We start from the raw sequence: 17,090 nt of genomic DNA on the forward strand, positions 1-17,090 counted from the left end.
TGTGGGATCTCCCTGCCTTTCTCTCCTGCACAGTCTAAATATAAGTCGGTGACAAATAGTCCAAATACAGTAGCAACCCAACTGTGATTGTGGGGGTGGTGCCGAGAGAGCGGCTCCGTCTCCAAAGATCCGGAGTCCGTCGGGAGAAGGTCCGCAGAGGAGCCGCAGCTTTTCCGACGCGCGCTTCGACATCTCCGTTTTCCGGGCTGACCATGAAGAGACAAAACGCCAGGACTCTGGCCCTCATCATCAGCATCCTCACCTACCTGGTGGTGGGAGCGGCCGTTTTCGAGACGCTGGAGTCGAAACAGGAGAAAAGTCACAAGAGGAGACTGGACGCCAGGAAGTACGAACTCATGCGCAAATACAACTTGACCAAAGAGAACTTCGAGGAGCTGGAGCACGTCGTCCTGCAGCTGAAGCCTCACAAAGCCGGAGTCCAGTGGAAATTTGCTGGCTCTTTTTACTTCGCCATCACTGTGATCACGACAATAGGTGAGCATCATCATGATCATCACCATCATCATCATCACCAGCAGCAGCAGCAGCAGCAGAAATCTGTTTAATGATGAAGTTTTTCCATGAAAGAGGCTGAATTCAGTTAGATTTACCCCAAAGATGCTCAGTGCAGGGCCGGATCATGAATCAGAAGGCCGAGGCCATGAACACACACACACACACACACACAGGCTCACATTCAACCAAGCAACAATTTCTCATTCTCATTTTTCCACAAAAACTCTCAGTCAGTCTTAAACCGCAGCGGCAAACAAAAGCTTATTTCACTATCTGTCAGTTTGAACCTCAGTCAGTCTGTTTGGCTTTCCGCTTATTCCGTGTCATCAAGTTATTCTTTTAAATAGAGCTCATTCATTTTTATGGCTTCAAGCAGCTGTTCGGATATTTTAAGGCGCCATGTCGATTGTTTCCTGGACAAAATCAAATGTTGGATCGTTTAAGAAATGTTAAAAATCGTATTTGTCTTTCTCTGCAAGTCCCCTCTTTAAAATAAATGATTATTTGTTCTTTTTTTAATAATTCTACTCCCACAGGGTCTTCCTGGTTAGTTACTGATTAAAGTAAAGACTAAAGCATTTTGGTGAATTCCCTCATTTCATTTTCTCTCTCCTGTCGTTTTGGGATTAGAACAGTCCAATCGAGGATTAGTGGGTTAAACAAACACTAAACTCAGTGCTAACAATCACCAACTGTAATTTTTGTGTAATTGTGTGGAGATGAAAACGTGAGGGGAAAAACTGAAATGCCTCTTCATGTCTCCAAAACCCCCCAAAAGTCAACATCTCAGCGTCTGTCATTACAATAAGGCCACTTAAGGCTAATTTAGGCCGATAATTTGGTGACTTACCGGTTTATTTCCAGTATTTACAACATCACAGCTGACGACAACGTGGGAGTTCTTAACAGCAAGTTGTTAATTCACAATATCCACAAAATCAGAATCATTGAACTGATGGGAGGATTTCAGTGGATTGAATTCAAAAAGCTGGAACCCCGCAGCGCCTCATGATGTCATGTTCATGGCTGTCTGAGGACTAACAGGTTGGATGTGTTCTCACTCAGGTTACGGTCATGCGGCGCCCAGCAGCGACTCAGGGAAAGTGTTCTGCATGTTCTACGCCCTCCTGGGGATCCCTCTCACCCTGGTCATGTTCCAGAGCCTCGGCGAGCGGATCAACACCTTCGTCAGGTACCTGCTGCACCAAGCCAAGAAGTGCCTGGGGCTGCGTCAGACCGAGGTCTCCATGGCCAACATGGTGACGGTGGGCTTCTTCTCGTGCATGAGCACTCTGTCCGTGGGGGCCGTTGCGTTCTCCCACTGCGAGGGATGGAGCTTCCTGCACGCGTTCTACTACTGCTTCATCACGCTAACCACCATCGGGTTCGGGGACTACGTGGCTCTGCAGAGGGACAACGCGCTGCAGAACGACCCGCGGTACGTGGCTTTCTGCTTCGTTTACATCCTGATGGGCCTGACGGTGATCGGAGCCTTCCTGAACCTGGTGGTGCTTCGCTTCCTCACCATGAACATGGAGGACGAGCGGCGGGACGCCAAACAGAAGGCCTTGATGTCTGTGAGCAAGTCCAGAGGAGAGGTGGCTCGTCTGATACCCGTCTCAGCCTCCACTTCCTCCACGCCTGTAGCAGAAGACACCACAAAGGCTAAAGATTTAAAAGGTGTCTACACCGAGGTGCTTCACTTCCAGACTATATGCTCCTGCCTGTGGTACAGGAGCAAGGAGAAGCTGCAGGGCTCCATCCCCACCATGATCCCCCAGGAGCTGGCGTTCTCCGATGCATACTTGCAGCAGAACAGTAACTGCCCTCACTACATGGAGCCCGGATCAACAGGCTGCGTTTGCAGTCCACGTCAGTGCGCGAGCATAAGCTCCATAACAACGGGCCTACACATCCTCTCCCCGTTCAGGGTGTTCAAGAGACGCAGCTCCGTCTAGATTTCAGCACAGCACAATATGTCTCTCATGCCAAGTGGACAACACACTACGTTTGGCTGTTTCTAACAGCAAAGACACAAATGCAAGTAGATGTTTGTGGTGCTATAATCCCAGTAAAGCAACAGCAGGAGACGCGAGGGAAGGAAACACACACGCAGTTCTGCAAACAGCAGGATCTTACTCAGATCCGCCGCCCGATGTTTTGATGGGTCATGTAGGCACGAATGTCAGGCATCATATGGGTCACTGAATGAGGACACAACAACGTGCTGCAGTGCAGCTGATGTGGTGTGTGTGCACAGTTTGTGGGTGAAAGCAGAGCAGGTGGAGAAGATGGAGCAATGGTGCAGTAAAACTAATTAATAGAAACATCTCATGGAGCTCTGCAGGAAGCTCCTAATGTGTGTTTCTGTTAATGATCTCCGACATGTCGACACATCGTGGGGTTTTCATTTGCTGAAGTTTTCGTTGTTGTTGTCGTTGTTGTTCTCCTGCGTTTGCCAGAGGCTTTTTCTGTTTGTCACAACCGCAGCTCCACCTCAGACTTCTTCCCTCACGTAAGTTACCTCGCGTTTCCTTTGACAATGTTTTGAAACGAATCCTGATTATCAGAACTTTATCTAAGCTCACACATCCTCATAGCTTCATATGTTCAGTCCTCTCTACCCAAATTGGTCCGATGTGTCCGTCACAAACACTTATACCTCCGAATTACGCAACATCACAAGTGCATCCACTTGTTCAAAAAGCCGCAATGCCAAATCACACACATGGAAACAAAAACTGCATTAGCTGCTAAGTAGATACTCAAACACACTTTACTGGATTAACAGAGCAATCCTTCAAAAAAATCAACAACTCTGACGGTCTGAACAGAAACTGAACGTGATAAAAAAAAATTGAAATTAAAATAAAAATAAGGAAAAACAGCAAATAAAAAACACAGTTTAGCATAAAGACTGAAGAAACGGCCCCAGTCTGATCAAAAGTTTAATATACCACCAACCAACTCTGCTGAAATCCACAAATTAACACATTCTGCCTTATTTTATTTTATCTTTTCCTGCCAGAGGCCATTTTGTGTCAGTGGCTTAATACGAAGCTACAAACAGCAGCTAGTTCGCTTCTCATTAGATAGTGTCACATATAATCCAATTTTTTTTTAATTTTTGCTAAATAAAAAATTGTCAATTTTAAAGGTGCTTCTAAATAAGCATTGCTAATTTGAGATAGAGCCATGCTGACTGTTACCCTCTATGCTAAGCTAACAGGCTCCTGTCAGTGTCATCACATTTAGAATTTAATTTCCTCTTCATAAATTCATCCAGTCGTGCTGTAGTTACTAGTTGAGCGTGTTAACGCTCTATAAAACCGAAAACCATCATCTTAAATTTATTTTTGTAGATTTTAGACATCTTTTAATTGATGAGATTTTTAGTGCTGGACTGTAGATTTTTTTTTTTACTTTGACCAGTGCTAAGCTTTCTAGTCTTTATGCTAAGCTAAGCTAACTGCCTCCTGATGTAGCTCAGTACTTAACTCACAAACATGAGAGGCGTTACGCTTTTGGAGAAAAGCAAGCAAACATTGGATGACGCACACCAAATTTAGTCAGAAAAATAAACTGTGAACTCACACTTATAATACACACCAAACCAAAATGTATGTTTGGGGTTTAACTGAGGTGTTTTGGGTCTTCAAAAACTGACCGACATTTAAACAGAAGACACGAAGTGAGCAGAGCCGTCCAAATCACATCTGGATCGAACCACAGCTAGATGGAGACTATTTTTGGCAGCAGTCTGCGTTGGCAGATGGAAGAGGGTTTTCTATGTTTGGACGACGGATAATGAGCTGTTGTAGCTGCAGATAATCATGCCACAAAACACAGTCTGTGTGATTGATTGTAAAGTAAAAATCCACCCTCAGATATTATAGTTTATATTTGTGATCCAATTTTAGAACTTCATGGTGCTCTTTTTTTTTTTTTTTTCAGTAGGCGTCATGATGTGATGTCACATTAAGTTTATTTCTGGCAGCTACGACTGATTATTTAAAACTCTGACAGAAAGTGTTACATCTTTGTGTCGAATTAGAAAGGAAGCACTTTTTCTCTCCAAGGATTCGATCCATTTTGAAGATGAAAGTCGCAGTTCATTAATTTTACAAAAGGAAATCCATCACGTTGCCGAGATACACCTGCTTCAAGCAGAAAGCCACGCGGCCACAAAATTAATCACACAAATATTTTCCTGCTTCATAAAACGAACAGTTGTTATATGTTTCATTCAGTCAGCAGTCCTGATATATATAGTCCAAGTGAATAGTGGGAGTTTTGCGTGAAAGAACAAGAAAAATTTCAGAAACTTCATTTGTTGATTTCTCATAAATAGCTTCTTAACTAAACAACAAGTCGTTCACATGAATTACCTCCTAATCATCAGCCAACAGCCAAAAGCAGCAAGTCTGACTGGTTTGTTGAAAGGCATTCTGGGAAATCCCCTTTGGTCACAGATGAAATATAAAAGTTGGGAGAAATGCTCAGGTGAAGCGCAAGTAAATAAAAACTACACTTCAGTATTCCACTTCTGTCACCACAATAACAAACAACACGAGTCAGAATGAGAGAAAAGTCAAATGTAGTTTTATTTGAAGTGCGCTCTGGAAATAACTCTGACGTCACAGACTGGTGATACTCTGAATATCTGAAGGTGGATTTCTTTTTTCCTCTCTGACTTAGTGCTGTTTCTTGCTTTGCCTTGCGGAGTGAAATCCCACCTGTGTGACCCACCACGTACACAAAAAACACACAGAAATGAGCTGCAAACCTGCATTTGATTCTGATATGGTATTTGTTGAACATGATCGTCGAAGAAAAGCGACGATCGTGATTCTGCTTTTTAGTTGTTTTGAAACAATAAGTCACACAGACAATAACAACTATGTTTTTATGCAAGTACTGTATTAGTTTTAAAGACGGACTTCATCATGATCAGGCCTCTCTGATGTTGTAAAATCAAAAATGACTTTGTAATGTTGTACTTGAACACTCAAAGAGCACTTGAAAACATTTTTTTTACCGTACCTTGCCAAGGAATCCATGTACAGCTGACACTATGGCCTAATAAAAAACACACATTATACTGGCTGTAAATCAATAAACAATATTGGGCTATTTTTCCAATAATAGATAAATCTCCAGCAAACATTCTGGATATGTTGACTGTACAGATTCTCACCACCGTAAATGAATCACTCTGCACAACGGAGATTTATTTAATGAAATTCTCTTTACAATTTAAGTCATATAAATAAACTGCCGTCGTGCTCTTTGCCAACATGTGCTGCGTGAGACAAAGGTGCTGCTGAATGTATAGAAATGTCCCCTCGGTCCAGATGGTGTCCCCCTGGGACTTCTGACTGAAGTCCAGTCCCGGAAAAACCTACAGCAGCTTAGTCACGAGCAAAAGTATGACAAAAGTCTGGTGTATCATTATGTCATCGATCATGGCAGAATGTGTACTATGTTAAACGCCGCAGAGACAACGTGGGGATGGGTGGGCTCAATAACAGAAACACAGGTTTACTGCTTAGGAAACAGCCTTCACGGTGCTTATTTAATTAGGACGCAGCCATAATGTTGAGTTTTGATAAGTCTGTCAGAAACTATTTGGAAAAAATTAATAAAATTACACTTATTATACAGAAATGGTGTTTAAAGAACTTCAGTTAATTTATTCTGATGAATTTCTGCTGTCTCAAATGTGTTTTAGTTGGCGTGCAGATAAAGAAAAAATATTTGTCATATGACATTTGTCACAGCATAAACAGGTTTGAGGAGTGATTTTATTTTTTTAGATTTTATAATCTGCAAAGTTATTTGGCTGACTGGTTAGTAAAGCCCAGCTAACGTCTTAACAGATTGAGATGCTCTGTGTTGCTGGTTCCCGTACTGTCATAACAAAGAAATTACTCTGAATCGTCCACTTTAAGAATGTTTTTTTTACCTTCTATTAGATGAATAATTTTTAGAGCGCCTCAAGAAAACGAAGCAAAGGTCAAATGAAAGCTTTTGTTTGTTCGTTTTGCCTTCCGGGCCTGTGAATTATTTACAACCCGTCAGATTTATCTGTAGTGATTCTGTATATGACACGCTGTGTCGATGCAGGAAAAGGCATACATAAAACGAGCGATGAGCCAAAGATCAGCTGTAGCTCTACATGTTACAAATACACAAATTAAAGTGTTTTGTAAACACAATTACAACATTAAAGTGTCAGTTGCTGCAAATAGAGCAATCAGGAATGTATTTCGTTATCGACGTGGAAGCAGCTTGTCAGGCCTGGCTCCGTGCCTCCGACTCTGCCTTCAACCATTACATGTGGACAGAAAAGCAACAGAAGGAGCATCCATTTGACAAATCCCTGTATTGGCCCCCTGTGGCCGGAGCATCTGCTGTTTTCTACTTTGGCCATAGACCTGAGTATCTATGTCAAAGACAAAAATAGCTGCACTGAGAAGGTCATCTACGACATTACGTCACTCGGTTTCTTCTTTGGTTTTGGACAAACCTGGTCACATTTAGTGCCAACTTGGACTCAGTGTTAAAGTTCACTTGTGTCTCTGTTATGGTTATGTTACGGAGATGTTGTCCACCAATTTTACATTGTTGAGTGGACAGAGTTTTCACATTTCAGCAGCACACTATCACTCTTTCTCACTCTTTCAATATAAAGGATGCTCCGACGCCGTCATCTAGCCATCACAATTTAGCTCATGTATAATTACACTCATTTTCTCAGCTTCTAACTCACTCACACTCCCTCCACACCTAACAGCTGCCATGACGAAGAGATAATCAGTGTTATCACCTCACCTGTAAGAGGTCATAATGTTAGGCCTGATCGGTGTATCAGAAGACAGAAGAAATGTTCCCATCATTGTTGTTCAACAACAACAAAATAAATAAATAAAAGATTACTTCACTGTTATAGAAAACTAGAGAATCAATCAGTGGTGTTAAACAGACTAAAACAAATTATATTCTCAACATAAATATTTATTTTTCTTAATAAAATAAACTTTAGAAATTTTTCCTACATAAAAATGTTTCCTGTCCAAATGATACAGTTTCAAAATATGAACTTGCTGGAGCAAACTCCAAAGTCAGGAAGCTGTCGCACTGCATTGTGGGATTTGAAGTATGAGTCTTATATTTGACGTTTGAAGTGACCTGCGGACCGGATATAGTTGTGTCCCGGGCCGGATGTGGTCCGCTGGCCTTGAGTTTCACATGATCTAAAAGGTGGATCAGGACCTGTTTGGGTCCAGTCCTCCGCCTGTCAGACCAAAGTTAGGGGGTGTGGTTCTGTCATCCGAGGGAACGTGAACGCTACACGGACCGCCTGCAGAACAAAGTCCACCCAGTCCTGCAGAGTCCTGCAGAGCCCTGAACCATGGACCTGCTGGTCCAGAACAGGAAGGTGGTCCTGCTGGTGGCCGGAGCCGGAGCGGCGGTCCTGGGACTCGGACTCGGACTGAAATACCTGCGGAAGCCTGAAAACCTGGTCCGGGTCGGGGTCGTGTCGCAGCTGCTCATCCACCCGCTGAAGTCCGGCAGAGCGGCCTCGGTGGACCGGGTCGAGTGCCACAAACTGGGCCTGAAGTCCGGGGAGCTGCGGGACCGGTGAGTCGGTGCTCCAGACAAATAAAGGCAAAGTGGGAAAAGGGCCACACTTCTCTTTAACTCCACTTCATCTGTGACGGCTCACTTTGACCCGACTGACCTCAGAAATGAGTCTGAGGCACACAATAATCTGTAAAAGCCTCTGTAATCCTCCAAAATGACTTCATGTGTTTGCTTTTCCAGCTGCGTTACAATCCTGTTTGCACTTGAACTCATGCATAATATCCAAGAAATGGAGGCCCAGAGGACAAATACTGATGTTTTTATTATTTAGATAATAATAAAAGGAGCACTTTTCCCATTATTGGGTTAAAACGTCACCCCAAGAATCCAAATGCTGTAATGAATCTCGTCTTATTGTAACCCTTTAAACTTGGATTGGTTTGATAGAATGAAAACTGGCATTTTTGTTCTAAAAGGGTTGACACAAAGTGAAAAATAGTCCTGAGAACTTTTATTTGTGTAATTTCTACCTGATCATTTTCTTCATGGCGTCCTGAGCTTTATGGAAGCCCACGTTCATTAAATAATTCATTTAAAAGTAAATCTAGTCACGAGGAAGCTTTTCTGGGCAAACTGCCAAGCTTCAATTCAGGCACGCCAAACAACAGGTGAACATGTTTTCATGCGTGAGTCACAAAAGCTCCAACTAAGAACCTGTGATGACATCAGTCCTCTTTTCTTTGTGTGTTCTTCTCACAACCTTTTCATTCACCTTACTGGACTCTTGCGTCGAGTCTGTTCCAAGTTTCAGCTGGGAAGCCAAATGGTGCAAATGAGGGAAATCCACAGTTGTGTTTGTTTTGTTTGTGTTTGCAGACACTGGCTGGTGGTGACGGAGGACGGTCACATGGTGACAGGCAGACAGGAGCCCCGTCTGGTGCTGGTGTCTCTGACCTGCCAGGGAGGTCAGGTGTGTTTGAACGGACCGAACATGGAGGAGCTGAAGTTCCCCATCAAACAGCCCGACAACCCCGTCATCGACTGCAGGTCAACACGGGGTTTAACTTTGGCTCCACGATGCCCTCTGACCCTCTCATAACTGTTTTTACTTTTAATTCATCCAAACAACAAAACCCAAAAGCAGTTTTTTTTTTTTTACATCACAACAATAAAACTGAAAAAAGCAGCAAATTGTTGCATCTGATAAGATTTATTAGTATAAAAGAGGAACCAGAGCAGAGATTATAAATGACACTTAACTGTGTTTGCAGACTTATGTAAAGCTTCTTGATGTTTTTTTTTTCCTCCAGAGTGTTCAGCGCTGACATTCAGGGCAGGGACTGTGGGGCTGAAGCGTCTCGGTGGCTCACCCGTTACCTTGGGGCAGGGAAAACCTTTCGCTTGGTGCACTTTGAACCTGAGATGAAGGCCAGGAGACCAGCAGAGAAGGAGCCTCTGTTCCCAAAATATGAGGTATTTCACTGCTCCACCCTTTAACCATCTAAAGAGAGCTATTTTTGTGTTTTCCTGCAGAAATGACATCTCCAACATTGTTCTTTGTGGCTGATCTTGTCGTTTCCACCTTAATCCAGCAGGTGGCGTACCCAGATATCGGGCCTGTGATGCTGCTGTCCGAGGCCTCTGTTAAAAACTTAAGTGGCAAGTTAGACAACGAAGTGACGGTGGAGCGCTTTCGGCCAAACATTGTGATTGCGGACTGCGAGGCATTCGAGGAGGTCGGTTGTTGAGCTTGTACCAACAATCAGAATCAAAAATACTTCATTAATCATCAGGGCAAAATATAAACAAGAAGCATGTGAAAATTTTACTGATATCTTCCTCTCAGATAAAAATGGATAACAGATCTGACGTTTCTTTCACATGGTAGCCCCCCCCCTTTTTTTTTTTTTTTTTTTTTTTTTATTCTTTGCTTTGTTTTTCCCTCCTGTTTTGAAAAATGTTCATTTGGTTCCTCTGACTCATCCCACTCGCCCTTTTCAGCGTGAGCAGTGTGGACTAAATTTATCTCCCACTCCAAAACCAACTGCTTTGCTTTTTCAGGATTCGTGGGAAGAGATCCAGATTGGCAGTGTGCGACTGCAGCGTGTGATGTCGTGTGGAAGGTAACGTGATTGATAGTTCACTCATGAGAAATCAGAAAGGGAATCACTTCCTCTATCAGCAATTAATCTAAAGAGTCCCTGTTTTAAGACAAATTAAACATATTTAAATGTATGAACATGATAAATCCCTTTTTTTTTTCCCCCCCCCAAGATGTGTTTTCACCACAGTTGACCCAGAAACTGGCATCAAGAATGGAAAAGAGCCTCTGGAAACATTAAAAAGGTGAAGTTCGGCTTTTTGTATTAATTAAGGAGTGTTAATGTTGAACTTCTTAGTGGTAATCAGTTCTGCCAGTTGGGCCTCTTGTTAATTTGATCAGACTTTTGTTTCTTTGGATCACTGGTGGAGATTATTATGTTAAAAAAAAAAAAAAAAGCTTTGTGTGTGTGCAGTGTAGCACTACACAACCCTTCCTATAAGATCACCAGACTCACAGTTCAGCTGGAGATGGTGCTAAGGCATTAGCGACAACTGTGGCCGCCCACGGAGACGCAGAGCGTGCTGCTGGCGTGCGGTCTGCTCAGTGTTTTAAGTCCACATTTTCAGACTAAAAGGCAGCAGGTTGGCACTGTTGCCTCCCAGCATTTTTATTTCAGACTACCATTGAGTCTAATTCACTATTCATTTGAGCAAAGGAAAAACATACAGTATGTTTATGAGAAGGAAACACAAGCTCCTCCCCTTCGTTTCAGTAGATGGTTGTGATTTACCCAAATGAATTTTTTTTTTTTTTTTTTTTAATATGCAATTCTCTAGTTTGGGCTGTGTGGAGTCAGTAAAATCTGGAAACACCAGTTCAGTGAGCAGTTTGGTGTTTGTTTTTGTTCAGTGTCTCTTTAGTTGGTCCGGTCAAATTGATCCATTGTTTAGATATTTTTGTGTAAAGCAGGAAGATATTTCCACGTATGTTGATTTCAAACGCCTGCTGCCGGTCGCCACAAAGGCAGTGTTACATTCCTGATGGTTGTATTACCTAAATATCTCTGATCCGGTTTTGATGATCATCCTTTCACAGCTATCGTCTGTGCGATCTGTCAGAGAAACACATCTACAAGTCGTCACCGCTGTTCGGACAGCTGCACACAGTGAAGAAAACTGGGATCCTGCAGGTCGGCGATGTGGTCTACAAGATCAGCCGCTGACAGAGGGAGTCGGAGGGTAAAACTTTGTGTGGGTCACTTTTCTGAGGCAGGGAGGAACTCCAGAAAGCACTTAAATACATTTATCTATCCACATATAATGAATGAACAGGCACACATATCTGTAATAAAAACTGCTGTTCAAAACACATGAATTCAGTAATTTTATATTTTTGTGTCATTCTACTCAGCTGGAAGCTGCTGTGTAATACAAATTAAGTCTGAATTAAACTCATTTCTAACAGCTGCACATTGAATTTAGTGCTTATTAAAAACTACCATTAAAGACAGAAATTTAAATATAAAATGGGAGAAGATAATCCTTTCTTTGTCCCCCAGTGAGGAAATTGTGATTATGAAAGCTTGTGCTCCAATCATTTGGTGCTGCAGCGCGAAAACAGTTGCCCAAAGTAGAGTTGTGGAGGTACTGGGGATGGTGAGCTTGATATATTCACTTGACCTAGCACGATATTTGTGATGGGCAAAGTGAAGAAGAGCCGCTGGGTATGAAGGGAGGGTCAGTCCGCCAGGTTAGAGAGATCACAACGGTGCATTAGTATCAAACATCAGATGAGAGTCCTCAAAGCCGGCAGATTTATTGGGATCGATGGGATTGATGAGTCCGTCCTGCACTTCTGAGATGGAGATAGATTTGAAGGAGAATTTGTGGATGGGGAAGGCTGAATCCTAACGATGTCTGGAGCAGTGAAGGCTTTGGTTGAGGAAAGAGGCCATATGAAGCCTGTCGGTGATAACAGTGCTGTAGAACACCAGAGTTTGGCAGGTGGGGAGAAGTACTTTTTTTTATTTTCCTCATCAACTTGACTGTTTTCCAAAACTTCCTTGCGTCAGAACCAGGAGTGGACAGCAACAAAGTAAATTTGAGTACTGAAGTACAGTTTTTCAGTATCTGTACTGTACTTGAGTATTATTTTTGGGGGACAATTTTACTTTCACTTCACTACATTTGAAGAACAAATATTGTACTTTTTACTCCTCTACATTTCTATTGATGCTCTCCTTACTCGCTACTTTTGCGGTTGTCTAACATTACTGTTCATTGTTTTTGTAACACGCGTACCTCTGGGCGTGTTCCAGGTATGTTCCTCCCACCTGGGAGGCCCTCTCCTCTATGTCACTTCCTTTCTGATGGAGCTACCAAACTCAGCTGTTTCTGTCAAAGATAACTTTTGTGTCGGCCTAAGTTAAGCTAGGCTAAGCTAATGGACGTTAGCATTAGAGCTGGACAGTTAGCTTACGTTACAAGCTAACTGCGCTGTTTCTTACCTTGCTCCACGTTTCTCGTCCCAGCTTCACCGTCACCACATTAAAAGAAAATTGTTTAGAAAAATTCTTATTCTCTTTTCTTTCTTTTCTGATCACCGGACTGATGCTAACCGGACATTTTCCTACCGAACTTCAGACAACAGGAAGCAGCCTAGCGTAGCAACAGTAACCAAGGGGGGCGGGGCTTAGCGAAGGCTCGGTGGCCAAACCATTTGTTGGGGGAGGGGTTACAACTAGGAAGTAAACAAATAAAGTTATTTAACTCAAATATTGCATTATATTTCACTTAAATTGTGAAACAATTGTGTGTTTTTTTTTCATATTCTCTGGACGGGTCCTGTCTCCAGCCTGGTCTGGTCTGGTTCGGCCCAGGTCCTGGGAGGGGGAGGGGGGGGGCGGGGCGTATCTGCATTAGCCCAGTCCATTAGTTTTAACCAATTAACAGAAGGGTGGTCTGGACATCAGCAGTCAACCTTGAAATCCTCACATCTTCCCCTCTCCTCTTCCTTTCCTTCATGCTTCCCTGTCTGCTGAGGTCACCTGCTCGCTTTTTGTAATCTGCTTTTACCTCCAGTTCCGTCTTCCAGTGTGGCTCCTGGCTCATTTTACTCTTCCAGTCCATTTGAAATTGGGCTTGTTCTTTTTTTTAAGAGGGCAAACTCATTCCTTAAACTCGGAGGACATGAAAAAGATTGGAAGATAAAATTAGTTTCTTTCTCTTTTCGATTGACTTGTCTTCAGGCAATACAAAGTACACAACTTCACTACTTGAGTAAAAGTACAGATACTCCGTCAAAATATTACTTAAAATATTACAAAATATTTGTCTGTCATGTTGGGAAGTAAAGCACATTGCAGTGTACATTTCCCTCAGAACAAATAAAGTCGATATCGATCATATATATCAAATTTAGAATAAATAAATATAATATTGCACCTGTATATGAACTCGATGTAAATCTACAGATTTTTTTTCTGCCGTTTAAACTTGAGCAGCAGGATGGCGTAGTGGTTAACCTGCAATAAGGAGGGCTACTTCGATTCCTAGTGTGGGCACCTGCATATGTTTAATCTGCATTCCAGCTCTCATGATGCATGAGAAGAATCCTGTGTATTAAGAGAGTGAAACGTGATTTAACTTGAAGTGGGTGTAACTAGAAGTGAGATAAAAAGTGAATTGCTCATCAAGTCTCCAGACTTTGCTATATGACCCTGAAGGAACTGGCTGTGGCCGCGATGGCCCAAAATAAGACAGCTGCTCTTCTGATTGGTGGAACTGGCTTTGCAGTTCTTGGACTCTGTCTTGGATACAAGTATCTGTGGAAGCCAGAAAAAGTTGTCCGTGTGGGTATCGTGTCGCAGATTTTCATTCACCCCCTCAAATCTGGCAAAACAGCCTCGATGACCTCTGCAGAGTGCCAGAAACTGGGCTTGAGGGTTGGGGATCTGCGGGACCGGTGAGTTTTTACTGAAGTGCTCGGACAAAAGCACAAACCTGCATTGTTAGAAACAGGCTGAAGCAGAGGTCTGCTGATGATTTGGGAAAGTACAGAGGAAAAGGCGCAGGTGACTAAAAGACGGGTGCAAAGGCTGGATGATTTTTAAAAACCCCAGATCCAGCAACTCTGAGGAACTCCCAAACTCACGGAAAAAAGATAACTTAATGGTGGCAGACCAGCTCAAACTAGAATTTTAAAAATAAAATGGGTCGTGGCCTCGGGAATATTTAAGCAGATGTTAGTGTGTATTCAGACCTCAGGGCCTGACCCACTCAGCCGTTTGTTCAGATACTGTACTTGTGTATTTTGAATAAACGTCATCCACATCAGACTTTGAAGATTCTGAGACCTTCTTTCTCTTGAATATTTGGAAGACAATGGTTGCTGATATGAAAGGGGAATTATAGTCAGGGCGCACAAACGCAGATGATCAATGATCAAAATGACCATCTTACCTTTAACCTATCTTTATTAATCCATTCTGAAGGGTTTTAAACTGTTCGATATTGTAGAAACCATTCATTTCTCTGAAAAAAAAAAAAAAAAAGATTTTCTTTCGTATCTAACTACTCAATTTACTTAAAAATTAAATTGCATAGATTGCAGCTTTTTGTTAAATTTGGTTTAGGGAGGTAATTTTTCCTCAGCCTGTCCCAAAATGTAAGTTAGTATTTAACTTTGGGGGAGACTGCTAAAACTGAGCTCGCATGACAGAGGTGAGTTCACCTTGTACTTTCTGCTGCAGCAAAACGTGAAGAAATGCAAACTACATAAGGAATGAATTTGCCAAAACAAACACATTTTCCGGTCACAAAGGTTGAACACACCCTAAACTGACATTCTTAATGTCTCTGTCCACAAACAATCAGTCAACCGTTCTGATATGTTGTCCTCACCTTTCCTGTAACTCACTCTGAGAGTCGGAAAGCTCAGAGCAGTTGCCAAATGGTGCAAATGAGGGAAATCCACAGTTGTGTTTGTTTTGTTTGTGTTTGCAGACACTGGCTGGTGGTGACGGAGGACGGTCACATGGTGACGGGCAGACAGGAGCCCCGTCTGGTGCTGGTGTCTCTGACCTGCCAGGGAGGTCAGGTGTGTTTGAACGGACCGAACATGGAGGAGCTGAAGTTCCCCATCAAACAGCCTGACAACCCCGTCATCGACTGCAGGTCAACACAGGGTTTAACTTTGACCAGTTCATTAAGCAGGAAGGCTGGAACAAGATCAAGTCCTGAATTTCACATGAAACTACTGAAAATAAACAATTTCACAGTGAAAATAGGAGGTTCAGAATATTGAATAAACTTCTATTCCCACAAGCAGACTATAAAAAAATGTATTCTGCAAATGGTGCTGGTATTTACTCATCACTCATTATTTTGGCATGTCTGTTGGTCTTCCTGTTGTGTCTGGTATCATGTTGTTGCTGCTGCAGTGTGTATCGAACTGACATTCAGGGCCGGGACTGTGGCGACGAGGCCTCCCAGTGGCTCACCCGTTTCCTCGGAGGACGGAAAACCTTTCGCCTGCTGCACTTCCAACCAGAGATGAAGGCCAAGAGGCCGGTGGGAAGAAAGCCTCTTTTCCAACAGTTTGAGGTATTTTCTCTTTGCCTCTTTTTGAAAACAAATTGTTATGTGCTATTGGACTGAAGGTGTTCATCCATTTGACCAGCAAATGGCGTACAAAGATATCGCAGCTGTGATGCTGCTGTCAGAGGCCTCGGTAAAGGACCTGAGCAGCAGGTTAGGGAAGAACCTGACGGCGGCGCAGTTTCGCCCAAACATAGTGATCGGGGAATGCGAGGCATTCGAAGAAGTGGGTTCTTCAGCTTTTCCCATCAGAAAATATAAACCCTAAAAAATCTTATGACGTGATTGGGTCTTTACAGGACACATAGGAGGAGATCCAGATTGGCAGTGTGCGACTGCATCGCATCATGTCGTGTGGAAGGTAACGCAGATTTGAATCACACAGGGAATCACTGTACTCTTTGTATTTTGGGGTTTGGTTATAAATTGAGCCTTATTTCTTATTTCCAGATGTACTTTCACCACAGTTGACCCTGAAACTGGTATCATGAACAGAAAAGAGCCTTTGAAAACACTGAGAAGGTAAAATTTGAATTAAACAATATTTAAAAATGTATTTATTTTACTTTTCAGCGCTAATCAAATGTTTTCTGCTTAAATCGGCCACTTTTGTTCGACTGGACACCTATAAAGGTTTTTGGCAACAGAGGAATGACGATCAAGAAAATAAGTCAGATGTCAGTTTAACTTGAGTTTAAATGGTACAAAAGAGGGAATTTAATTTCATATGATACAGATTCACTTGGATTAAAGGATGAACCAGTTGGGATTAGGTGGTCAAAGGTCAAAGGTGTGGCAGCCAAAACATAATATACCTCTCCGGGAAGAATAATTCTTGGTAGTGTCCAACACTGGTCTTGATGATCATCCTTTCACAGCTATCGTCTGTGCGATCTGTCAGAGAAACACATCTACAAGTCGTCACCGCTGTTCGGACAGTGAAGAAAACTGGGATCCTGCAGGTCGGCGATGTGGTCTACAAGATCAGCCGCTGACAGAGGGAGTCAGAGGGTAAAACTCTGTGTGGGTCACTTTTCTGAGGCAGGGAGGAACTCCAGAAAGCACTTAAACACATTTTCCATTCACATATAATAAACAAACATGCACAAATATATAACGCTGTTAAAAATACACCAAGTAAGTGTTTGTTTTTTTTGTTTTTTTTTTTTGCTGTATGAAACAAATAAAATCTGAATTAAACTAATTTCTAACAACAGCACATTGTTCAATGCTTATTAAATGGTGAGATCCAGAAGAGCATCTGTGTTTTTCTCCAAATTTAGCTCGCTTCAGGCCAACTTTGTTACAGAATGTGACATGCAAACACCCACGCCAGAAGGGAAGAG

The 17,090-nt window shown here is 42.6% G+C and overlaps 2 protein-coding genes and 1 pseudogene across 5 annotated transcripts; all 3 read left to right on the forward strand.

Moving 5' to 3' along the window:
- Positions 1-11: 11 nt before the first annotated feature.
- kcnk3b (potassium channel, subfamily K, member 3b) lies at positions 12-6,149 on the forward strand. The gene is made up of 2 exons (XM_029493595.1): positions 12-495; positions 1,582-6,149. Exons 1-2 carry the CDS (start codon positions 213-215, stop codon positions 2,472-2,474), a joined length of 1,176 nt encoding a protein of 391 aa, XP_029349455.1. The 5' UTR covers positions 12-212; the 3' UTR covers positions 2,475-6,149.
- Positions 6,150-7,717: 1,568 nt separating this feature from the next.
- On the forward strand, positions 7,718-16,813 carry LOC115035663 (mitochondrial amidoxime-reducing component 1-like). Of its 4 annotated transcripts, none has more exons than XM_029493598.1 (8): positions 7,719-8,160; positions 8,980-9,150; positions 9,414-9,576; positions 9,696-9,839; positions 10,165-10,226; positions 10,378-10,449; positions 11,243-11,348; positions 16,719-16,813. In XM_029493598.1, the coding sequence occupies exons 1-8, from the start codon at positions 7,931-7,933 to the stop codon at positions 16,737-16,739; spliced, it is 969 nt and encodes a 322-aa protein (XP_029349458.1). In that variant the 5' UTR covers positions 7,719-7,930; the 3' UTR covers positions 16,740-16,813. The 4 variants fall into 4 exon arrangements, with proteins under 4 accessions (XP_029349459.1, XP_029349458.1, XP_029349457.1 ...); XM_029493597.1 differs by lacking the exon at positions 16,719-16,813 and adding an exon at positions 15,151-15,255 and having other exon boundaries at positions 11,243-11,385; XM_029493599.1 differs by lacking the exon at positions 16,719-16,813 and having other exon boundaries at positions 7,718-8,160; positions 9,699-9,839; positions 11,243-11,645.
- On the forward strand, positions 13,731-16,739 carry LOC115035664 (mitochondrial amidoxime-reducing component 1-like; annotated as a pseudogene).
- Positions 16,814-17,090: the final 277 nt, after the last annotated feature.

The sequence above is a fragment of the Echeneis naucrates genome, chromosome 22, assembly GCF_900963305.1.
Source record: "Echeneis naucrates chromosome 22, fEcheNa1.1, whole genome shotgun sequence".
Classification (NCBI taxonomy): Eukaryota; Metazoa; Chordata; class Actinopteri; order Carangiformes; family Echeneidae; genus Echeneis; species Echeneis naucrates.